We start from the raw sequence: 26,057 nt of genomic DNA on the forward strand, positions 1-26,057 counted from the left end.
ACCTGTGTCTTTGTGCATGCTAGGCAAGCACTTTATCATTAGGTTAAATCCCCAGCCCGAGAGAATAATATTTTTAAAGTTCATGGTACACAGCAAACCTGGGTGCAAATCCTGACTGTAGACTTAGCCTGGGAATATTATGTCATTTCTTTGAGATCCAAATTTCCTCTTACATAGATACATTTTCTTGGAATTGGTAGAGGAAGTATTTATCAAAGTCACTGACACACAGAAGTATGGAGCAAATGCAAATTATAACAAGTCTCGTGTACAATACTCTTGATCAGTATACCAGTTAATATTTTCCTTGGGGATTCTCATATATTCTCAACCTTACCTACTTTGGCAATCATATTTATAACAATATACTAAGAGAATGTTTATTGATACCAGTGCAACTCTACCTGAACAATACAATCAAGCTTACTGCCTATGTAATTTTTCTGTTGCCAAACAACCATGTAGACCTTTTTCTCATATTAACTTTCTTGGCTAAAGTTACTGTGTTAGATAGGCCACAAAAATGCATATAAAATATCCATTAGTCAGCCACTGTTTTTGCTTGGACATTTGAGGGAAATTGGTTAAATTTATCTTTTCAGAGAATTAGTGGAGTTGCTTGATTGAGACTGTTTTTTGCTTAGCAGGTTCTTGGTTCATGGTTACTGAACTTGGTGGCATAGGAAAGTTATGCGGGAGATTTCAGATAGTCTCAGTTACAGCAGGTATGGTGGCTCTTGCTTATAATAGTAGCTATTCAGGAGGCTGAGATTCAGATCAAGGTTCAATGCTAGCCTTGGTAGAAATATTGGTTGAAATTCCATCCCCGAAATAACCAAGAAAAAGCACATTGGAGGCATGGCTCAAGTGTAGAGTATCAGCCCAACAAACACAAGGCCTTGAATTCAAATGCAAATATTACCAGTGAGGGAAAAAAATCTAGAATTTGTTTTTGTATTAGCTTTCTATGTGATTCTAACATTTGAATTTGGGAACTATGGTAATGGTTTATTTGGCCCATTATTCAGCTCTGTCTATGATTTAATCACATCAGAAAGCCAGGGAACATAAAAAATATTTAGAAAACTGATTGTGAATGCATTAACTCCCTCCACTTAGGATAAGTTTCTTTTCTATCTGCTTAAAATATATATTTGTGAATATTCTCGAACAGAAAAATAATGTCTTTTATGATCTAAATCAAAACACAGCATGAGGTACTTTCCAATAAAATCAACTGTAGATTATATACAAGTCAAAATCACTTGGCTATTTACTGACTTAGAAATACTTTTAGGCACCAGGAAAAAGTGTAAGATTTTAATCTTTCCATACATTACAGGTATCTATAATGGATTTATGCAGCAGAGACTAAGAGATTGACAGGTCTGGATATTATAGATATACTAACCATTGCTTAAATGGACACAGTTAATATGTAAGCTTTTATACATCCTTTTCTTAGTCTAAATTGGAAAGAAAAGTACCTACTAGGATTGAGGCAGGCCAGAGTGAAGGATATATTCTACAGGCGAATGTTATATGTTATTGTGCAAGGATACATTTCTTTTTTTTCTATTCTTTCCTCTTTTTCTTTTCTCTTTTGTTTTTTGTGATGGTACTAGGATTTGAACTCAGTGGTGCTTTGCCATTTTAACATTTCCAATTGTGGTCTTTTGCTAGTTAATTAAGTATCTAACAGACTTTGAACAGCAATTCTCAGATCTCAGCTCCCTGAGCAGCTAGAATTATAGGCATGTGCCACCAGTGCTCAGCAAAGATACTTTTAATGAAAATGTCTGCACTGAACATAAAACTACAATGCTGAATGCCAAGAAAAGAATCACAGCATGCTGAGAAGTTTGAAAGAACTTTTGAAAAAATTAGTAACACTCTACTACCGTAAACAGTCCTAACTTCTGATTCTTCTGCTTTGTCAGTAACATGAGCAACTGTGATTGCAGGTGTACCTACCAAGGATCAGCTTTCAATGTGAACTTTACTCAAGCGTGACACTCCAGGTTATGCAGCAAAAATGAGATTTTGTCTTCCTCATTCACTTAATACGTAAGAAAAAAATACTGCATCAATGATCCACTCGAAGGAAGACTGCAGAACTCATTGTCCAAGGTACTCTCAATCTATATGACATACAATTCTCAGTGTACAGGCATTTGTAACCTGTCACATTTGCAAAAAGGTAGTGTTTTGATGACAACAGATGTATCAACACACACATAGGTGATTTATGTGTGAAAGCATTTATAGATTCATGAGAGTGATTTGGGGTTCTTGTTTTACTCATGTTTATCTAGGAGAATGACGATGCCTTTCTGACTTACTAAACTCTCATTTTAAACAATATCTCCAATTAAGTTCCTTTAAATGAACAAAGTAGGAAGAGGAAGAAAGTGAGGGAAGAAGATGAGAAAGAAAAAGAGAGAGGGAGAGAGAGAGAGGAGAGAGCAAGAGAGAGTGAGATCAAGAGCAAGCAAGAGAGATAGAGACAGAGACAGAGACAGATTTTTTTCTCTCACCTGGTAAGGTCCATGCAACAAATATGGAATAAGACCCAATTATTGTGATATTATATGGAGGAGGTATTTTTTCTGGTGTCCAGGCTGGCATTTGGACAATGTATTCATCACTGGAGTTGCTGCCACCTCCACTTGTGGCTTCCAGCTTATACGAGTACCTAAAGAAACAAGGATGGAATTAAACTGCCCACGAGAACTGAGCAATGGCTGCTGTTTACTCTGTCCATTCTATCTTGTAAATGTGTTGACAAATAGTAAATTCTTTGTTCCCTACTCTGAAACTACATCATATACCTGATAGTTTTCCCAGCACTCCAGCATTCTTTCCAGACCATCACTATCTCTGTCAGTCCTAATTTCATGTTTAAATTTTCAATCTAAAAATTTCATATGAGTTTTCTAGAGGATGTCAGAAATGTCTTGGAGTATTCTGGTGGATTGTGGAAAGTCAAATCAATCTTCCCTGTTTTCAAATGGGATGAAGTTTAGGGTAATATGGTTAGAGGAACAGATTTTTTTAGGTTGATCTGTTATTCTCTATAACAAAATTTAACTGTGGTCCATCCCTTGAAGTGGAATATTTGTTGATATAAAGTATGTTTAGTGTCTGCTGATAAATGAATGAAAATGCATCTCAATCATTTTTTTTCTTTTTTGGCAGTTGTGGAGCTTGGACTCTGGGCCTGGGCACTGCTCCTGAGCTCTTCAGCTCAAGGCTATTGCCTTACCCCTTGAGACAGCAATTGGGGATAAGAATCTCACAGTCTTTAATGCCTTAGCTGGCTTTGAACCTCGATCCTCAGATCTCAGTCTCCTGAATAGCTAGGATTATAGGAATGAACCACTGTGCCGGGCTTCAGTTTTTTTTTTTCTTTTTCTGAAAGTGCTATTATCTACACTACTAATAATAGAAAGAAATATAGAGAAAAGGAGAAAAAAGTAGTTGATATAAACACAAATTTTTATCTTTTCTTGCTGATTTAGAAATGCATGTCTGAGGTGATAATCTAATCATTATAAAAGTTGTATACTGTAAGCCTGTGTACATTTAGAATTCTCATGTTCTGCCAAGAACTGGTAGGTTCATGCTTATAATCCTAGCTACTCAAGAGGATGCAATCTGAGGCTCACAGTAAAAGACAGCCTGGACAGGAAAGTCCTGTGGTTTAAATGTAAGGGACCAACTTTGAGCAAAAAAAAAATCTCATGGAAACCATCCAAGCTGGCAGACACACACAGAGAGAATATTCTCATGCTCTCATGTCAAATACAAGATCAATTATTTATATTTTAGGGCATTTCTTATAGCCTGAAAACCATTCAGTTAGCATTTCCATTTGTTGTGGGATGGCAAATGAGCAAGGGAATAAAATAATAATACAATAACCTGTCAGCATGATATCATTTTTTTCAGTCTTGAGAAACTGAGAAATCTTGCTGTATGACTGAGAAAGCTTTTTTTAAATTTTATATTTTATTATTGAGGTAAGGTATAAAGGGGTTACAATTACATTCTCCAGGTAGTAGGTACATTACTTCTCACACATTGATAGCCCTTCTCATGTTTTTGTCCCCATTTTCCCTCCTACCATCCCCTCCCAAGCATCTTGTTTACCCTCCTTCTCTTTCCTATTTCAAACAAACAAATAAATGTTATACAATATACCAGGTAACAAAGTCAGATACAGTAACAATATAAGATTAACAAAAGGGCAACAAAGGAGAAGACAAATAACACAGTACAGCTTTTTGTTCAGTTACCTGTTATTGGGCTCTAGGTTTGTGTCAGTAAAAACCTGTTCTTCCCTGCCTCCAAGGAAAATCACACTTCCATTGCGAATCAATCGGTATTGAGAGATTATGCCATTGGGCTTTTCTGGAGGACTCCAATATAGTTCTGCTGCGGTAGAATTGATTATAACATGGCAAGGTGTCACCCACACACCTGGAAGAACAAGATGGGGTTTTATGGGAAGGCAAAAATAAATACCTTAGCACAAGTGGCATCATTTTTTTTTAATGCAATGTGCTTTTTCTGTTGATTAAAAAAAAGTCACCATGAACCACAAAGTATATTTTATTTGCTTTGTAAATGAAACACATAATTGAGCACAAGCACATTTTTTCTTATTATTTCATTTTTGAATGATAGGTCAATAGTGGGGAAATTCTGCATTGCGGCCACCACTCTGTGTGTGGTTTCATCAGGGCCAGAGAGACATTCCACGTACTCTAAACTTTGATTCCATTGGTGAAGATGGCGTAAGAAGAAATTTTGGTAGTTATTTGTTGTAAGGGCATGACATATATCCTTCCCATCTCTTCTTGCTTGCATGGTCTCTGCTGAGAAATATGTGGTTATTCTGATTGCCTTTCCTTCGTAGGTGATTGTTCTCTCCTTGGCTGCTTTTAGGATCCTCTCTTTGGTCTCTATTGATCCTGTAAGGATTATAATGTGGTGGTGGGATGGATATCCTTTTCTGGTCAGGTCTGTTTGGGGTTCTAAAAGCTTCTTGTAGCTGGATGGATCTGCCCTTCTGGATATTTGGGAAGTTCTCTGAGATGATTCCCTGAAGTATATTTCCAATAACATTGACCTCTTTCTCCAGGCCCTTCTCAATACCAGTTAGCCTTTAATTAGGCATCCTAATTATATTTTGGACCTCCTGAAGAGTTCTTTAATATTTCCTAGATTTGGTTTGACTCATTTTTTGTTCTTTCTCTATAACAACTAGATTATCTTCAAACCCAGAGATTCCTCTTCTGCACTGTTTAACCTGCTATCAATACTTTCAACTTTATTCTTCATCTCCCTTCTTCCTGTTGCTCATTTTTGATGCCTTGCATCTCTTGTTTTCCATCATGTATGGACTTCTTTAACTCCTTGATTTCCATTTGAGTGGATAGTTCAAGAGCTTTGCTCTCATTGGACATTTGTTGGAGTTTGGTCAGCTTTTTGTTTGTGGATACTATGAATTCGTCCATTTTTCTTCGTCTAGCTTCCTCACGTTCACGTAAATCCTTTATTATGGCCTTCTTTATGGCTTCAGCACGTTTGTGTATCACCTTCTTTATGATTTCATCTCATTTAGATATGGCTTCCTCACATATATTTTTCTGTATGTTTTCAAACTTTTCATTAATCATGTTTTTCAATTCCATTTGTGTAGAAAGATCCATCGTTCTGCTGTCTTCAAGAGACACACCTTGCCCCCCAAAAAACAAACATTTTTTGAAAGTGAGAGGGTGGAAAAATGTTTATCAAGCTAAGGTCCCCATTAACAGGCTGGAGTTGCCATCCTCATATCAGTTAAAATAGACTTCAAACTCAAATTAGAAAAGACAAAGAAGATTACTACATACTAATAAAGGGATCGTTCCTCCAGGAAGACATAACCATCCTAAATATATACACACCAAATTCTGGAGCACCGAACTACATCAAGCAAACTTTACTTTCACTGAAAACATACATAGATCAAAACACAGTGATTGTTGGTGACTTTAACACACCACTCTCACCCATGGACAGATCAACCAAGCAAAACCTCAACAGAGAACCCTCAGAACTGAACAACTGTATAGACCAACCAGATCTAACAGACATCTGCAGATTATTCCACCCAGCAACATCAACATCACAATATATGTTTCTTTCAGCAGCTCATGGAACATTATCCAAAATAGACCCATTTTTAGGGCATAAAACAAACCTGTGCAGATTCAGAAACACTGAAATTATTCACTGCATTCTCAGACTACAAGGGCATCAAATTGGAACTGAACACCAATCTCCACTCTGTAACTCATGGAGATTGAACAACACATTGTTGAACCACCAATCAAGGAGATCAGAACAGAATTTCAACAGTTTATGAAAATTAACAAAAAGCAACATACAAAATACCATCTCCTTTAGGACACAGCAAAGGCAGTACTGAGAGGAAAATTTTTAGTTCTGAGTGCTTACATTAACAAATTGGAAAAAATTGCAAACCAACAATTTAATGTCGCACCTTAAGCTCTTGGAAAAAGAGCAACAAACCAATCCTAATCCCAGTAGAAGGAAGCAAATTATTAAAATCAAAGCAGAATTAAATGAATTGGAGTCCAAAAGAACTATAGAAAGAATAAACAAAACAAGGAGTTAGTTCTTTGAAAAAATTAACAAAATTGACAGACTCAGCAAATCTTACCAAAAAAAGAAGGGAGCATACCCAAATAAACAAAATCACGAATGACAATGTTAATATCATGACAGAAATTACCAAGATCCAGAGCATGATCAATGGAATACTTTTCAAACCTTTATGCCAACAAATTTGAGAATCTAGAAGAAATGATGAATTTCTATCCAATATTAACATACCCACACTGAACCAAGAAGACTTAATCCAACTAAACAGACCTATTTCAAGCACTGAAATAGAAATGGCAATAAGAGACCTTCCATCCAAGAAAAGCCCAGGGCCACATGGATTCACAGCTGAATTCTATAAGGTCTTCAAAGCAGAGCTCACACCAATATTCCTCAAGCTCTTCAATGAAATTGAAAATGAAGGCTCTTTGCCAAACTCATTCTATGAAGCCACTATAACTCTCTCTCCAAACCAGACAGAGATTCATCAAAGAAAGTGAACTATAGATCCATTTTTTCAATGAATATTGATGCAAAACTTCTCAAAAAATACTGGCCAACTATCTTTAGCAACTCCTCAAAAAAATCATACACTATGATCAAATAGGATTTATTACAGGGATGCAAAGATGGTTCAACATACACAAATCAATTAATATAATTCAACACATCAACAGGAGCAAGGACGAGAATCACATTATTGTCTCAATAGATGCAGAAAAGGCATTTGACGAGATCCAACACCCCTTTATGCTAAAAGCTCTGGAGAAACTAGGAATCCATGGAATATTCCTCAGTATAATAAAGGCTGTGTATGACAAACCCACAGCTAGTATTATACTTATTGGAAAAAAGCTAAAGCCATTTCCTCTAAAATCAGGAATGAGACAAGGATGCCCACTCTCTCCACTCCTCTTTAACATAGTACTAAAATTCCTAGCCAGAGCAATAAGGCAAGGAGCAAGCATAAAAAGGATCCAAATATCGAAAGAGGAATGATTCTGTATTTAAAGAACCCTATAGACTCCACACTCTCAAGCTGCTTGAGCTGATTCAAAACTTTGGCAAAAATTAGGTGCCTTTTTATATGCTAACAATGAGAGGAACGAGGCAACAATCAGGAAATCAGCTCCTTTTGCAATAGCCTCAAAGAAAATAAAATAAAGTACCTAGGAATTAACTTAACTAAGTACCTTTTTGATGAAAACATTCAAACCTTGAAAAAGAAAATTAATGCAGAGCTGAGGAAATGGAAAAACCTCCCATGCTCCCAGATTGGAAGAATTAACATCATGAAAATGGCAATCTTGCCAAGGGCTATCTACAAATTCGATGCAATACCCATCAGTATCCCAATGTCATTCTTTAAAGAAATGGAAGAGGCAATCCAAAATTTCATATGGAATAAAAAAAGTCCACGTGTAGCAAAAACAATTCTCAGCAGAAAGAACAGTGCAGGAGGAATTTTTACCAAACTTTAGACTCTATTACAGAGCTATAGTGACCAAAACAGCTTATTTCTGGCACAAGAACAGGCCTGAAGACCAATGGAATAGAACTGAAGACCCAGATATTAACCCCCCCCCACACACACAAAACTAGAGCCTATGAGTGTTGTCTTAATGGTAGCTTTATCCTTTGTTAGTTCTGAGCGTTCATTAGGAGATGACTCTACTACTCAGGAACTGAAAAACACTCCAGAATCCAATAAATGTTCACGGAGAACCAATGGTTAAACAATGGCAAGAGGAGGAGGAATCTAGAACATTCTGGAATGTGAGCAGACTAGCTATTTTTGCCTTTCTTTTTCCCTTTTATTGAAGCTGGAGTAAAAAAAAAATATCTGAAATTTTACCTGATTTGCTCTAAAATGACTTAGATCTTACATCTCCCTAGAAGGGTAGTTGTTCCAATAAAAGAGAATAATAATGCAACTAAAATTCTCTCAACTGTTTTAGACTAAAGGCACATAGATTTCTGTGGGGATAAAATTACACAGAACTATATTCAACTTATCATGAGGTCATAATGTGTATTATTTATTTTTTAGGCTGAAAATGGAGAAAGGCTCAGGGCAGATAGAAACACATGCTTCTTTTTAATTTTCTCCATATGCACTTCAGACTCCCATTTCCTAGAACTGCAAATTATGATTTACTCAAAAATTGGCATTGTTGTAACAACAGGTTAGTGATTTAGAAGGATATTTTTGTTTGTGCTTTGCAGTGAAACAACAAATGATTTGTCCCCTTCCAACTCTGGAGTTAAGCATTCATTCTGCATTTATTTCCTATACAGGTTGTACAAAAATGGCACTTAAAAGTCTGACAATGGATCTACATTCATGTTTCCTCTTCAGAGAAAAAGCCATTTGAGTTATAATATCTCTGCAGAGTTATTTGTGTCAAATAAATGGTGTATAATGTCCAAAAATCAAGGAAAAAATTTCTCACAGTATACTCCCTGACCTTATTGAAAACCATAATTTTAAAGTCATAAAATCTGAACCATTTCAAATATTTTTGTAAGGAGAAGCCAGGCACAGTAGGCTCATACCTGTAATCCTAGCTACTCAGGAGGCTGAAATCTGAGAATCAAGGTTCAAAGCCAGCCCAGGCACAAAAAGATCTGAGAGTCTTATCTCCAGTTAACCTCTGGAAAATGAGAAGTGGGGCTTGGCTCAAGGATAGGTCAGTAGTCTTGAGCTGAAGAGCTCAGGGACAGTGCCCAGGCCCAAGGGTAGGGCGATAGCCTTGAGCTGAAGAGCTCAGGGACAGTGCCCAGGCCAAGTTCAAGACCCATGACCAACTGACAAAAAAAATTCATAAGGAGAAATAGGAAAATAGATGCCTATTTAAAAATTATAGTTATTCTTTAATATATATATATGTAAAGAGAAAGAGAGTTTTATTTTCTTTAATTAATTGTACAGAGTTTTTATTCAACAACAGAATAGTATTTTAAAAAGAATTTAAATACATGAACTTGGAGATTACATTGGAATAAGAGGCCTGTTATTTTTTTTTTAACCAGGCTTGAGTTTCAGCCAAAACTAGTTGATAGAGCCTTTAGAAATTATCCATTATCATCTAAGTATCCATTTGATAGTTTACCTTTCCAAAAAATCCACTGCTGGTTTCTCCCTTTCAAAGGAACACTAAGCTTTTTGACATGAAACATTCTTTATATAGAAAACATCATTAGTGAATTCCTGGTGAGGAGCCATATGCCCCATATGTGGAATTTTCCATTTTATTCCCCATTTACTGGTAGGAAGTTCAGGTCTAATATTCTGAGGTACCTCAATCCTTCTCATTAGAAGAGCAGTGGACAAGTAGTTGTAGTTCAGAAAGCTACTACAATAATGAATATTGTATTGTTATGTGAGAATCTTACTAGTGCCTCAATTTCTCTGCATGAAAAGACAGATAATAAAAAATGAACAGATAAACAGTCGACCCATAATACAAGCCACTGTGAATAATTTTTCTTTCCCCCAAAATAAATGATGTCACCAACCCGTACATTATCAGTTGAGTGTATTTTCGAAATGTATTTTTCTATATACTTAGTATGAGAAATGAATTTAAATTTAGTATGAGAAATGAATGTTGCTTTCTGTATGTGTCTTTATACATAAACTATATTAATATAGTTTGCCAATTTTCTCTTTATAGGAATGGTTCATCTCATTCTTTAAAGCTAAAGCATAGACTTTCACAACACTAGAATTCATTTAGTAATTACCAACCTCATGGTTGTTTAAGTTGCCTTAAACATTCCAATATCATGCCATTGAGCAAATACATAGATAAAGAGTTAAAAAAATGTCAGTTCAATCAACATCCAGGCATATGTCCCCTTATGAATGCAGTATAGCTCCTAGCCTATATAATGGAAATGAATTCTGCTACATGAAGAATTAAATATTTAAATTTAATAAACATGGCTAATTTGCCCACTTTCCATCCCCTTAGATTATGTCTGACTGAACAATTTAACCATTGTTTATTTGTCAAATTGCTTGTCCTTTGGATACATACCACCATTCATTCGGTTCATCCAAGCTTCCTTGAGATCTCTGGCAGTTTATAAACTCTCCTTCATCAGATTTTCCTGTCAAATTTGCTCATTTTCTCTTTTAAAAAATTTTAACTTTTAAAAAGAGTAGTACAAAGAGTTTCAATTTACCATGCTCGTGTGTACAATGCATCTTGATCAGTTACCATTTCTACCATTCTTCCCCTCCATCTAGCTCAGCCCCATCCATCCCCATCCCAATTTCCTAGTTTCATTTTCACATGGACATCGAGTCTTAGCACTGCATTTGCATCATCATTCCTTTCTTCATTCACCTGTCTTCTCCACTTTGAGTCCTACTTGCTATCAGATAGATTTCAGCTTCCTGGCATTCATGTTATTAACCTGTTTAAGCAGAAAAACTTACCACTCTGTATACCATATTTCTATCAGAAAAAAACCTAGTATTTTTTTTTTTATCATTTTCAAGGAAAGAGATAGACTTCAAAAGGAAATGATGGTGAGTGAAATGAGTCAGATTCGGAGAGTCAAGTGAGTCAGTCTCTCGCATGTGAAAATTAGGCCTAGACTATAAACATAATGAAAGTATATGCAGGTCCGGATGTACATAAACACCATCATTTGCCACTAGCATTCTTATTTGGCTGTAATCTTTTTTACTTATTTCTTTTCATTACTGAGTTTCTTAAACTCAGAATCTTTCATTTGCTAGGCAAGTACGTTACCTTGTGAACCACGTCCTCAGACCCAATTACAAGTTAGTTCTTGATGGTGACATATATCCTAGTCAATTTTGGTAGGGAGCATGGTGTCATGTATATTGGGGGGGGGGGAAGAAATACTGATTCAGTTATAGCTCTGAGGATCTGTATGTCCGAATATGTAATAACCTTTTCCATACAAAAGCAAAGCTAAAAGACCTAAAGAATCAAAAGCAACTTACCTTGAAGGGACTACATACAGCTGAAAGAAGACTAAAGAATGAAAACCTAGAGCTGGGCATGGTGGCTCATGCCTGTAACCCTAGCTACTCAGGAGGTAGAGATCTGAGGATAAAGGTTCAAAGCCAGCTGGGCACAAAAGGACATAAGACTTTTATCTGCAATTAACCTCAAGAAAATGGGAAGTAGGGCTTGGCTCAAGGGGAGGGTGGTAGCCTTGAGCTGAAGAGCTCAGGGACAATGCCCAAGCCAGTTCAAGTCCCATGACCGCCCCCCTCCACACAAAAAAGAATGAAAACCTAGAGCATTGTTTGTTTTACCTCTGTCAAGTTTCTTCCTCCTTCCTTATTTATTATCTCAGAGTTTGTACAGTTCACCTTAAAAGGACACATGAAAATTCTTTCCTCATATCATGGCTATTTTTCCGTTACCTTCAGGGGCTGCCTGCAGTGTCTGACCTAGAAAAGGCTCACTGGAAGCACAGCCAGCAGATGTACACGCTGTAAGTGTGAAGCTGTAGTTGGTGTATGGCTGGAGACCTAGAAAGAGCAAATAAGAACAGAAAAGTACATCTTAAGAGCATTATTTATGGCCAATTAAGCACCAGAAGTAGCATTCGGAGTTGAAGATACGATATTTAAAAGGAGTTAAGATCCCTCTGAAACATTTGGGGGGCTCATACCAAGCACACACTCTATCTACACTCTTTGGCCCCTAAAACCCTTTTTGTGAAGATATGAATTTTAGGCAGTAGTTAAATATTGATGGAAATTTCATTGATTTCTGGTTAAAAAAAAAAAAGGATTTTCAGCCAAAGAAGAGACCTTAACATCTCTACAATCCATCCATCCTTCTTCTGATTTCTCTCTACAGGATGTCTCTGAGGATTTGATTTGAAGCATTCCACCTCCCATCTTTAAAGAGCTCCTGGGGTTTCCTTATTTTGTTTAAAAGTCCTTCCTTGTATTGTAGTAAAAAAAAATCTTTCTATCACTTCTGCCCACAGGGATGTAAAGAACAAATCTAGTTTCTTTTCTATATGACAATTCTTCAAGTATTTGTTGGCAGTTACAAAATCCCCCTTGAGTTTTCTCCTCCCCAAAATAACAACCCCAGGTTCTGAAACTGTTCTGTATTTGAGTGTGAGTAATATCTATCTATCTATCTATCTATCTATCTATCTATCTATCTATCTATCTATCTATCTAGCTATCTATCTATATCTATATATCAAAAAGTTAGATTTGCCATTTTCTATCCCCATGTCAAATTTCAGTTCATCTGAATACCCACCCATGGGCTTTTTAAACTTTGAACTTTCTTACTATTTGTGTTCATTTTGTATCATCTCCTCGGTTTTTTTTTAAATTTTCTTCATTTGATGGATTTGTCTTTACCCATAGATTAAGGATAACTAAGCTAATCAGAATAGAGCTGATTTACTTCTTGTTTTATTTAGAATGTGATATGATGTGGCATGGGAATTGCTTAATAACATCTCAGGGAAAAAAGAATGACTTAATCCGTTTACGACAGAAATTGTAGATGCTATATTTCACCACTCTGTGACTGGCGACCTTGGACGAGTTACCTCTTTGCCTTGGTCTACTGATCTGTAAAATGGGGAATCACTATAGCATGTAGCTTATATGAGAAGATGAAATGAAATAACCAGAGTAGTATTTTATATTAGTAGAGACAACATTAAGACTCAGCAGCATTCAACAAGGAGTGTATTGGCACTTACAAGATATTCTTTTCCTTCTTGGGAAAGTTCAGTTTCTTGAATGTTTTTAAGAGATAGATTTTAGCTGAGCTGTCAAACTACTAGGTGAAATTACAGCACTGACATAATAATTTGTATGTGAATTTTAAAAATAAACTTCTAACAACATGGTCAAATATTTGGTTTTTTGGTAGGAGGATTCTTCTTTTCAACATGTTCACATGACACTTGTTTACTTTTTTTCCTTCATTCATGGGGTTTGAACTCAGAATCTAGGTGCTGTTTCTGAGCTCTTTTTGTTTAAGGCTCTACCACTTTAAGCCACAGTGTCACTTCTGACATTTGTTTTAATGTTACATTTTTGAATATTTTGAACCTTATCTAACAATATATCTAGCCTTAAAAATCTCTTTCAATGATTTTCTTCTTTCCTAATTTTCCATATTTTCTGTTTTAATATGTGCCTTTTTATTTATTGTCTTTTCTTCCATGTTGTAATCTTCCAGAGACTCAGGACTTCGTTTTTCCCACCACTGTCCTTTGGGTAGGGTTACGAGCGTAAAGCAGGTACTTGTTAAGCGAGCAAAAAAAAAAAAAAATGATCCAATTTGCTTGGAATGGGAGCTGGTGCCTGGCTCCTCCCCCAAAGCAATAATATTCTAGCAGCTAGAGCTGCTCCAGCTTTTGGTTTCAAGGCCCTTTGTGTTTCCTTATCAATTTAGTGATAAGATGCCTGGTACTTATTTGATTATAATCTTCCATTTGGTTGCTATGGAGGATTTACATAATTTTGATATTTACCTGATTTATAGAGGAGGAATAGGACTAAAGATCTAAGCCATACCCAAGCCATAAATGTTTGATAAAAGCTTATAGGAAAATGCTAAGATGATAAAATATAGAGCTCCAAAAGGAAGGGAAGGCAATTTCCAAGGATGAAAGTTGGAGGTTGCAGTGGCAAGCTGATATAGCTTGACAACAACCTCTTTTTATTCCAATGGATGGAAAAGGAGGTCTGGACCTATGTGATACTATCCTATCTGAAGAATTCTGGCTTCCTCTGTTCACCTCTGAGTGTAGAGAAGATACCTTTGAATGTTTCTCTTTCCTAATTTTTTCCTCCTTCAGAGTGTATGTTACTGGCGTAATATTAGTTACATGTTACTTGCAAAAGAACAAACCAATAAATATTTTAGAAGGATGGCAGGGATATGAGGCTGATGAGGCCCAGATGTTTTTACCAGTGTGAAACCATCACTAGTATGACCTGACAATGTCGATCCCCACTGAACTGGAGGTTCTTTTGTCTTTTGCATTTTTGTCAGTTGTGGGGCTCTAATTTAGGGCCTGGGCACAATCCTTGAGCTTTTTTCACTCAAGGCTATCAGTCTATCATTTTGAGTCACAGCTCTACTTCTGGTTTTCTGGTGGTTATTGGGAGGTAAGAGTCTCAGAAGTATTCCTACTTGGCTTTGAACCTGGAGCTTCAGATCTCAGCCTCCTGAGTAGCTAGGATTATAGGCGTGAGCCACTGGCACCCCGCTTTGGAGATTCCTTATGATGTGTAATAATAACAGACAATGCTCAATAATAGTAATAATGAAATCTGTCAACAATAAATATTTCCTAATTCTTGTCTGTATGCCTGATGCAATTATAGTGGGAAAAAGTGAAGATATTACTAGGCAGTTAACCCTCAAAACTGTTTTCTGGAGTATTTTGACAAGAACAATGATTTCTCTTCCATATGGCTTAGTTCTAGGCATGCCATAGTCTTTAAGAAATGGTAGAAAGTGGGTATTAATAGGGGGAAGATCAAAATCTGATTATTTTCTCTCTTTCTATGAAAAATCAACTTAACATGGACCACAGACTGATATGACTCAAAACTGAAATGAAGAAAGCATTGGGATAGGGAATTTTTCTTTGGGGGGTGGGGAGGGATATCAAAGCAAGACTGAGAAAATGAAACGAAAGCATATAGACAGTAATGTAGCAAACTTAAAGCCACGGGAAACGATCAACAAAGTGAAGAGACTGCCTACAGAATGGAAAGATTCATCTAACAGTAGACTAATCTCCAGAATATATAAAAATCTGAAAATGGTTAACAACAAAAATAAGTAATCTAATTGAAAGAGCTGAACAAATGGTCCAAACAAATACGTTTCTAAAGAATTGTATTTCAGTGTTTAGGGGGTCGAGTCAGGAGCATTGTAAGTTTGGAGATCTTAGTGAAGCGCTCTCTCTCTCTCTCTCTCTCTCTCTCTCTCTCTCTCTCTCTCTCTCTCTCTCTCTCTGCCTCTGTTTCTCTCTCTGACTCTCTCTGTCTCTCTCTGTCTCTGTCTCTATCTGTTTCTCTCTCACACATACATACACATAAAATCAAAGAAAAAAAGAGGGGCAGGAGGAGGTGAAGAGGTGATGGAGGAAGAGAAGGAAGAAGAGGAAAGAAAGAAGAAAAGGAGAAATATGAAAAATGCTGAAACAATATAAAAATATTATGTTGATAGTTATCAAGGAAATGCAAATCAAAACTACAAGACAGCATCTCACATTAGAGTGGCTATTATGAAAAGTTTCTCTAAATATCCAGGTGCTCGTGGCTCACACCTGTAATCCTAGCTATTCAGAAGGCTGAGATCTGAGGATCACAGTTCAAATCCAGTTCAGGTGCAAAAGTCCTGAGACTCTTATCTCCAGTTAACCATCAGAAAAACAGAAGTGGCACTGTGGCTCAAGGGACAGAGCACTAGCCTTGAGTTGAAGAGCTCAGGGAACAGAGTTCAAGCCCCATGACAAAACAAAACAAAACAAAACAGTTTCTCTAAATAAATACTGATGAGGATGTGGAGAAAAACAAACCACCCACACAATGTTGAATTATGAAGCATATAATGAAGGTTCCTCAAAATTAAAATCAAGCTGATGTACCATAGTGTCCAGTTATTCATACACATACATATATATGTGTGTGTGTGTGTGTGTGTGTGTGTGTGTGTGTGTGTGTGTGTGTGTGTGTGTCAGTATGGGCTTGAGCCATCACAGTCTTCCTTAGCAATTTTGAGGGCTGACTTTCTACCACTTGAGCCATACCTCCTCTTCTAGTTTTTGATGGTCAATTGGAGACAATTAGCTAGCTGTGCTTTTTCTGCCAAGCTGGCTATCAACCATGATCATCAGACCTCAACTTGGAGTAGCCAGGATTACAGGCGCAAGACACAGGCACTTGGACTAAATAGCATTTTAATTGACATCTTTTAATAGTATACTGCAATTTTAGAGCTGTACTTAATTATACAGTATATTTGGCTATATCCTGTAAATGTGGTTGTACTGCATTTCCAATGAAAGAAATATTTTGAAAGATTTAGTTCAAACATGAAGGAAATACAAAAACTATAAAGAACAAAGAGCAAATAAAACTCAAGGTTGCTTTTGGTGGTTACTCTATTTTTTTACCTCTCTTTTCATTGTAGTCTACATACTAAATGTACTTTATGAGAGCTACATTTATTTTCAAAAGTGTTAGTTATAAAGTCACATAAGTTACCTCTAGCTAAGTTTATCGAGTGCCTAATACTAGCCAGCTTTGTTCCACAGAAAGGAGCACATTCCATGAATGCCCACACTACTGCATGATGCATATAGTCATTTTTTTAATAAAAGAGACTACAGAGAGCTTGGGAATAACTGTGTATGATCACAGAGATAAGGAAGGGACAAGACCTGGACTGAAACGAGCAGCTGGAGTAAAAAAAGTTGACCCAAAATAGTTGGATCAAACTGCCTACCTGGATAATATAATTGATAACACAGGTGCTTGAAAGCCCAAGGAAATCTTTAGTAACACACACAGAAAAATCCAAGGGTAATATACATTTCAATATTTTTGCTTTGAATACAATTGCAAGTCACTTTCTAATACAGTAGTAATAGAACAGAGCTGTTAGAGGACCTGAGTCGCAAAGTTAGCCAGCTCGAATTCTAGTCATTACCTACTTATTAACCACACCCAGAAGTAAGTTTTCAGGCCTTCAAGTACCTCAGTATTTATATATGTAAATAAGGGCATATTACTTTAATTTACTTAAACTAGGTTACAGACTAACTTTAGGGTAAACAGTATCTAAATCCCTCCTTTGAATTGTCTGTGTTTAGCTCTTAATATATTTCATATAAGGGTCAGATCACCAATAGGCTGGGTTTAAATAACCTACAAGCAAAGCAGCAGCTGCTTTCAGGCAGGGAAGATTTACATGAACTGAATGACCTTTCATATAGATGACTCTGTAAAACTCAATAAGATCCATACATTTCAACTGGAATATGCTGTCATTCTAAGTAAGCCCCTATTGGTAGTCCTTAAAATGAGATATCTATGAACTATTAGCAACAGACAATGAAAAGGGCACACCAATTGGAAACTACTCATGAATTGATCAGGATGAGAAGAGGGAAATAAAGTGATGTCTCCAAGGAACCATTCTGATTGTAACTTAATCCTCCAGTCGAAGAGTAGAAGGAGAAAAGAAAACATCATTCAAGTACTCAGGATCGAATTAGACAAGTAGGAAATAGCAGTTGTAGGGTAGAGAAAGGCAAACGCATGGAGAAGAGCCAAGCATTTAACATTTCAGTACAGTGAAGATAACTATGGCTGCAAATTACCTGAATTTCCCTACAGGGAATCGTGTTCTCTTTTAAAGGAAAGAAGCATAATATAACCAAATGCATTACAATTACACTTCAAGAGTAAATGTGTGTTAAAAAGGCACAAGGAAAAAGTCTGCTTATGGTCCATAAAAATATGATTTGGCAAATGTAAGCCATGACTGTGTAAGTTACATTTCATGCATTCTATCAAGAACAGCTTGCTTCTAATTTTTAATCTCCAGATAAATTGTCAGGAAAAGGCACTTTGTCCATTATAATTTCAGACAGCAAGTGTTATTTCAAAGCATTCAGTCAATGATTCTACACTATCACTGGTTATTTTCAAAATAAAATATGAAATTTAAGAGGCTTGTCACTGGGGACTAAGTTAGACGGAGTTTCTGTTATACTACATAGTAAGGTGACTGCAGAAAATGATAATGTACTGTATATTTCAAAAGAGTGAGCCAGATGCAAGTGACACATGCCTGCATATCATAGCTTCTTAGGAGGCTCAGATCTGAAGATAGTAGGTTCAAAGGTAGCCTAGGGAAGAAATGTCCTGGCAATTTTTATCTCTAATTAATCACAAAAAACCAGAAGTTGAAATGTGACTCAACCAGTAGAGCAATAGCCTTGAGTGAAAAAACCAGGGACAGAAACATGACCCTAAATTCAAGCACTTACTGCACACACTCACAAAGACAAAGAAGAATTTGATAAGTTTTTTCTTCTGTTTTCCTCACAAAATAGTAAGTATTTGAGGAGATATCATACAATATGACTTGAACATTACACAATATGTACATATATTTGGAACATCACATGTTGCTCAGATTTTATGGACAATTAAAAAACTGTAACTCCCTAAGTTCTTGGATAGTCCTGTTTAGTGACCACTTCCACCATGAAAAGGCCCCAGTTACTCCACAAAGTTTTTTTTTTTATGTCCTCTTTGTAATAATGACATTCTCTTTGGCCTTTACTTGCCCTTGGCCTCCCTGAGTGGTCCTCATAAGAGCATCTTTTCTCATGGAGATTACCAGAATTGCAGCATTCACTGGCTATCTTGTCTATCATGTACAGAGCAAGGACTGGTGTCTACAATAAGTTAAAAGGGAATGTCTAGATTCTCAAATCTGACACATGAAGACATCATCGAATTGCTTCTGAGATATCTATGGCACATATAAATTATGGCATGCTTTTCATACCATGTAGTTAAGTACTATCTCCATAGTTGCTATTCTGAATAAAGTTCCTTAGCTTTGGGATGAGATCATCCATTCCTAAATTTATCTCATTCTATAGAATCCTTCCATGAGCAGCCACTTCCTGTATTAGTGCTTTATTAGTTCACTTCACACATGATATGGACAAGATATCACAAGAAGTCTCCCACATGATAAACACCAATGAGATAAAAATCATTGCTTTCTGTCCTGATTGCTTGTTTCAAGCTGATTTAAATAATTAATTCTCTATTTTGTGTAAATTTCTAGCCTTAGCTTGGGCTTTTTTCCCCCAGAGAAAGCAGACCCATCTCAAGATACATATCCTTTTTGGGGGTTAGGGGTATATACAGGCATCTTGTTGCTAGGGTTTAAACTCAAAGACTGGGCCCTGTTGTCTTTTAGCTTTTCTATCACTCTATGACTTTTTTAATGGTATTTTATTGTAGAATCTCATGGACTTTTCTGTCTGGACTGGATTTGAACCAGGATTCTCATCTCAGCTTCCTGATTAGCCAGGATTACAGACACAAGTTATCTGTGTCTGGCAGAGAGGCACTTCTTTGATAGACCCTCTCTAAATACAGACCTGTGTTATACCTATTATTCAGGTAATCACTAAAGAAAGTTTTGGCATTTGACTACAGTAGCCATAATTTAATAAATTGCTTTCTTCTTTATAACTCTTGTAGCAGATGGAGACTCTCCTTTGTATCTTCAGGCAGAGCTTTCTTTCACCATTAAAACCAAAATATAGGGCTGGGAGTTTGGCCTAGTGGTAGAGTGCTTGCCTAGCATGCACGAAAACCTAGGTTCAATTCCTCCATACCACATAAATAGAAAAAAAAGTGGTGCTGAGGCTCAAGTGGCAGAGCTCTAGCATTGAGAAAGTCCAAGGACAGTGCTCAGGCTCTAAGCTCAAGCCCAGGACTGGCAAAAAACAAAACAAAACAAACACACAAAAAACCAACCAAACTGTAGTTGTACTCAGTGACAGCAAATGATGACAGTCTTCACTTAGAAAAGGGGCTGGTGACAACCAGAATGAGTGATTGCTTGGCCAAAGACCCTTGAAAGATCTGAAATTTCAGGGCAAATATTTTCGTTCCTTAAAAAAGAAGTATCTAGGTGGGTGTTGATCATTAGTTTGTTTTAAACGTATTTTCTTTTCAAATAGACAGAGTTAGCTTCCTTCATGTTTGGAAAAATGAAAACAATGTCATGATATCTGTGTTCACAGTCTGGGGTTGGATACTTAGTCACTATCTGAGAGAAGGGAAATGAAGCCCAGAATGCTATGAACAACTGCATCAAACACTCAATGCTGTTAGGAGAACACAGACATCACCAAGAATTTTCTTCCTCTCTGTTTCAGTTAAGGCAATAGACTGTCAAGAAATCCTGATTGCCAGAAGACAGTTTTGGAGGTTTGCAATTGCTCCATGCAGCCTAAGGCCTGTGCTCTGTTTTTATCCTCCTGAAATTCATTATTGCTCTGAAGAAGGGCCCCTGAATTTTCCCCTGGCAATGGTGCCCTTGCCAGTTATGTAAGCCATTCTTTGGGAGATTTTAGATGTGACCATTTCTTTTTAAAAAATCAGGAATTTAATGGGATACTTTAATTTTCCTATTCAATATTTATTCCTCAACAAGTATTTTTGATTATGCTCATTACCCTGATAGGTATTAGCAAGACAACCAAGAAAAAGAAAGTATTTTCTCTGCTTTAAAGAGGTTTATTTACCATCACAGGAACAGACAAGATACTAGGGTAGATAATAATAATATCTATTGAAAATAATCTATAGAAGCACAGAGTACAGTTTTCTAAAAGTAAAATCCCAGGCCTCACCCTAGGATAGCTTCTCCCTACAATCTCCTTTGCTCAGGAGCCTTTACAAAAGATGGAGGTTAGAAACCAGCCCAGGCAAAATGTCCTCAACATGTAATTTCCAATCAACCAGCACCAGGCTGAATTTGGAGTCATGGCTCCAGTTATAGATTACCAGTTGAACAAGTAGACCAAGAAAGCTTGAGGCTCTAAATTCAAATATTAGTATTGGAAATGAAGTAATGAACCAACCAACTAACTAAATTCCCAATACAAGGCATTCCCATGTTCTGTTCTACTGTTGCCACATTCTTCTCCTGAAAGTGATGTGCTCTCTGTTTCATTGTGAGATTAGTATTACATTTTCTGCTACCTGCATGCAGTATTGTTGGGGTTTAAGCTAGGTAGTGCAAAATGTTTTCTTAAACTTCTAGGAGAATGAAATGGAATGCAAATTGTTCTCTCTTTGCTTTTAATAGGGGCATCTTCAGAGTAAAATGCAACTTTTCGTTAATCATTTTGGAAACACTGTTCCCTGGGGTTAGAGATACCTAGGCCCTTATTATGCTCTGTGGATTTCATAATTTAGTTAATCCTTTTACGTTTCTTCCATACCCTTAAGCTCACATCCGAAGAAGACTGGGGTATCAAGTAGTGGTGAGCCAAAGCCAAACAATGCCAGAGCTGACATCCAGATTGTTCTGTGCGGGTGGGAGGGTGTGTTTAGTAATAAATGATATGAAAAGGTCTTTTATTGACAAGCTGTCGAGCGTTGTTTGCATTAGCGAATAGGAGAAGATGATGGTTGCTGTTCCACTTGGCCCCACGGGGACTGGGCTCAGTGAGATAGGAGAAAACGCTTCAGTTTACTTAAAGCATTGATAACACCTCTAAATAATTAACTGAGGACTTCCTGTCTCCAATTACTTAATGCTTTCTTTAAAAAAAAACATCTTGAGAGGATTATAAGCAATTTATGGATTCCACATGATGAGTGCATTCGGCCACTATTCCCACAAAGCATTTAGGGGATCATGTTTCTAAAGCTTGGAGGTAATTAAAAATAAGCATGGAGACAATGGGGATGAGGCAAGGTGCTGGATTTCCCTGTTGTCATCCTCCGGACCTAGATTTTTCAGGCTCTGGGAGGACCGCGGACTACAGCTTCATTAGTGTGCTGTTGCTTAGGGAATGCCAAGGTTTCAGAAATGATGAGAAAATCAAAACATGTATCCTAGGGGGTTTCAGGCAGCTCTTTCATCAAACACCAGAGATGGAATGGGAAATAAATTTGATTATTTTACTTCATTCCATGAACTCAATAAAATAGTCATTCACATCATAAAATACTTCTGGAGTGTACTTAGTCAATCAGCTAACCATGGAACTGAATTTTCCTTGGCAGAAAAATGTGTAATATTATATAGATTAAGGATTTAGATAATCTCACGCCTAGAACCATTCTTGTCCCAGAGGAATGGTGACGGTGATTTGGTAAAGTTGAGCTCAATGAGGCACATCTAAGAAGAAAGGAAGGAGGGGGAAAAAAGAAAAAAAGAAAAAGAAATCTCTGTTTAGAGCTGTATTATATAAATAAAAGACTTTAAATATATGTAAAACAGAACACTGGAAATGATCAAATAGCATCAAAAGGGTTTTTTTTCTTTTCAGTTTATGTTTTTATAAAATGCAAAAGTATAGAGAAAAAATCTTCAAATGCTTATTCTGATGAAAGAGTTGATTATATCCGTGTGTGTGTGTGTGTGTGCGTGTGTGTGTGTGTAAATGCCTCTCTGACATGAACATATTGATTAAAAATGACAATGAAAGGAAGGGACAGGCAGAGTGAAGGAATGTAAAGAAAAAATTTGCAATTATTTTATAATTAATGAGGTGATCAATCTTGTGGTTTTGAACATTATAATTGAATTTGGTCTGCCGGTGTATAAAGGCTTCTCTGTAAAAACTGCAATCCAGTATATAATTTAAAGCCAGTGCTAGCTAATTAACCAGAGACCAGATGAAACATTCCTTTAGCTCTAGATCTGTTTACTGTGGAATCTTTACTAACACAAAATCTTCATGTTTCAGGACGCCAGTGTTGGAACAAATGCTATTTCCTTCAAACCATTCTTTAGATTTGCACCACTGTGTCCTGCATAGAGTATCATTGTAGCATCCAAGATATGTTTGCAGTGTAAACTTGTCCATCTTCCTGCCTGTCCAGGACATGTTCATAACAGTGGTCTTTTTTAGAGTACTCAGGGGACTACCAAATGGGGAACTTAGTATTATTATTATTAAAGTTTAACAGTATTCTACTTTCTTTGAGGCAATACATGCTGTGGACAACCTGAGTACATTTTTTTCTTTTGTCTGTCTTTTTTTGTTTCTTCTTCATCTTTTTATTCCTCCTCCTTCTCCTCTTTCTTATGTAATAATCCTAGTGTTTGAACTCAGGGCCCTGTGTTCACTAAGTAGTATTCTATCACTTACGCCATGGTCCCAGCCCTTTTACTCCCCTTTATTTATTTTTTTTAAATAGAACATTACATTTGTTGCTCAGGGCAGGGCTTGGACCACAATCCTTTCTATGCTTCTCAGCTGCACACAGCTGGAATTACACATGCACACCACCACATCCTATTTGTTGGTTCAGATCAAGTTATTACTAAATTTCAGTTTTATTTTTTGACCCTGCCTGATCCCCAAATGTAATCCCCCAAACCATTAGGTTCTGAATGGCTAGGCTTACAGGCACATACCACTACATCTAATCTTTCTTCTTCATCTTTCAGTGTCTTAATTAGGACATCCTTCATTTGAGAGGATATGGTGAGAATCAAATGAATCAGATTGCAAATGGTTCTTAAGAATAATAAAGCAACACTAGCTCCTCAAGAGTCTAGTACTTGGAATTGGTAGAGTTACAGAAAGTGCTAAGAAATTCTAGAGTTAATTTCTGTTTGCAGGTATTAGGGAATGTCACACTTTAAGAAAGGTTTGAGCTGGCTTATTCCTGTAATGTGGGGAGAGGGGGCCAGTCATATTGCTTGAACTCAACCTGAGTGTTATCCTTGAGCTTTTTATCTCAAGGATAATGGTCTAACCTTGGAGCCATTTTCCACTGGTTAATTGGAGATAAGAGTCTCACAGACCTTAGTGCCCAGTCCGGCTTTGAACCATGATCCTCAGATCTCAGCCTCCTGTGTACCTGGGATTACAGGTGTGAGCCACCATGCCCAGAATGCATGTAATTTTATCTATGCAGAAGGCTGAGTTCTGAGGATAGAGGTTAGAAACCAGACTGGGCAAAAGACTTTTATTTACAATTCACCAACAAACAGAGAACTGGAGGCATGGTTCACTCGGTAGAGTGCCAGCAGTAAATGAAATAGAATGAGAAAGCACTATGTAAAGGTAAGCTAGGTAGGATTTTGCTATTAACTTGAAATTATTTTCACTTCTCTTGAGATAAAAAGTAAGAAACCAGTTTGTTTGCACTCTCAAGAGTTTTCCCATTTCCTTTGGCACTGGCCACTTTAAGACCCTGAATATCAAGGAACACAGGATGATGGTATGCAAATGTGTATCACCCATCTTCTCAGGCTGGTGGCACATTTGCAAAACCTCTAGAAATTAAGTCAATGGATGTTTGCTTTCTTGTCAGAAAAATTACAGAATTTAAGAAAAAAGTCATTTAGAATCACCTGCATTTTGTAGATTGAATTTTCTTAAACAAACAAAAACAGGTACATTTTTTTCTAGGTATTTCTGAGCTTCTTTGTATATTTAGTTATTTGTGTTATTAAGATATCTGCAAGGTGTAAAAAAGGGTCCTCTCTCAGGAAGTCTGTAACAGGTTGCCTGTGGTTCATGAGAACTGAGTTAGATAGGGCTGGAAATGTGTCTTAGTGGTGGAGTGTTTGCATGAAACCCTGGGTTCTATTTCTCAGTACCTCATAAACAGAAAAGGCCAGAAGTAGCTCTGTGGCTTTAGTAGTAGTGGGCTAGCCTGAGCAAAAGAGGCTTAGGGACAGTTCCCAAGTTCAAACCTCAGGACTGGTTAAAAAAATAATAAAGCCCAGAATCAGATTGTGAATAGCAAGTAATAGCTATAGCTAATAGCTAATAGATAGTGAATAGCAATTGCAAGAGTCAATTGAGACTAACTCATTAATTTCTCACATATTTTGTTAAGGATTTTTTCACATGCAAGAAGTACAGCCTGGAACAAGTTAGATCTATTTCCTACTCTTAAAGCTGGCATTTGAATCTAGGGAGATATACCATGGCAAAAATAATGAACACTACAATATCAGAGATTCAACTCTATGCTCACCAACAAGCAAGAAGGCATGGTACAACAGAGAAGCTGCCGCAGACTGGTTCCATCAAGAAATGTATCTTAGCACAAGAGATAGCCATCAAATATGTTAATTTTTAACTTGTAATTAAAATGAGCAATTATTTAAGTTCACACTACTGGACTGTGCATTTATTATAGCTTTAAGGCTAACTGTAATAGACAGTGACAAAATATATAAGGAAAGTAACACAGTTACTATTAATTAATGTTAACAATAACAAGGCATCATCCAGGTCTTTCTGTTGATTCTCCAGTGAGTAGACAAATGTTAACCTGTAGCTACCTTCTAGTCCATTTTGGCTGTCCTAAGACCCATTATCTAGGGTATAGACTTGGGGAATGAAAAGACATCCTACAGTTTATTTGGGGGAAAAAAACACAGACTTAATACTGATGCAACCAAAAAAAATTCCTACATGTAATGCAGATCAAAGCCAAATATAAATTATTTCTGAAGTTATCTGCTGTTGTGGCTTATTGCTGTCAGTGTGCGCTCTTCTATTAGCATGGATAAGTGGGGACCTGACCATATGTCAACAGAACACGTCCTTTGGAAGTGACCTCATCTATCAAACACACACCCCTG

The 26,057-nt window shown here is 36.8% G+C and overlaps 1 protein-coding gene across 1 annotated transcript in view; it reads right to left on the reverse strand.

The window, feature by feature from the left end:
• The window catches only part of LOC150039010 (usherin-like), a gene marked incomplete at its 5' end in the record, with an annotated part of 572,498 nt that overhangs the window by 101,947 nt on the left and 444,494 nt on the right, over window positions 1-26,057 (reverse strand). Inside the window, 3 exons of the mRNA XM_090328110.1 lie at window positions 2,538-2,695; window positions 4,299-4,482; window positions 12,089-12,196. Of these exons, the coding sequence (XP_090184236.1) occupies window positions 2,538-2,695; window positions 4,299-4,482; window positions 12,089-12,196 (450 nt within the window). The remainder of the gene's footprint in view (window positions 1-2,537; window positions 2,696-4,298; window positions 4,483-12,088; window positions 12,197-26,057) is intronic.

This window comes from Megascapheus bottae, unplaced genomic scaffold (assembly GCF_031878675.1).
Source record: "Megascapheus bottae isolate mThoBot1 unplaced genomic scaffold, mThoBot2.hap1 H_1, whole genome shotgun sequence".
NCBI lineage: Eukaryota > Metazoa > Chordata > Mammalia > Rodentia > Geomyidae > Megascapheus > Megascapheus bottae.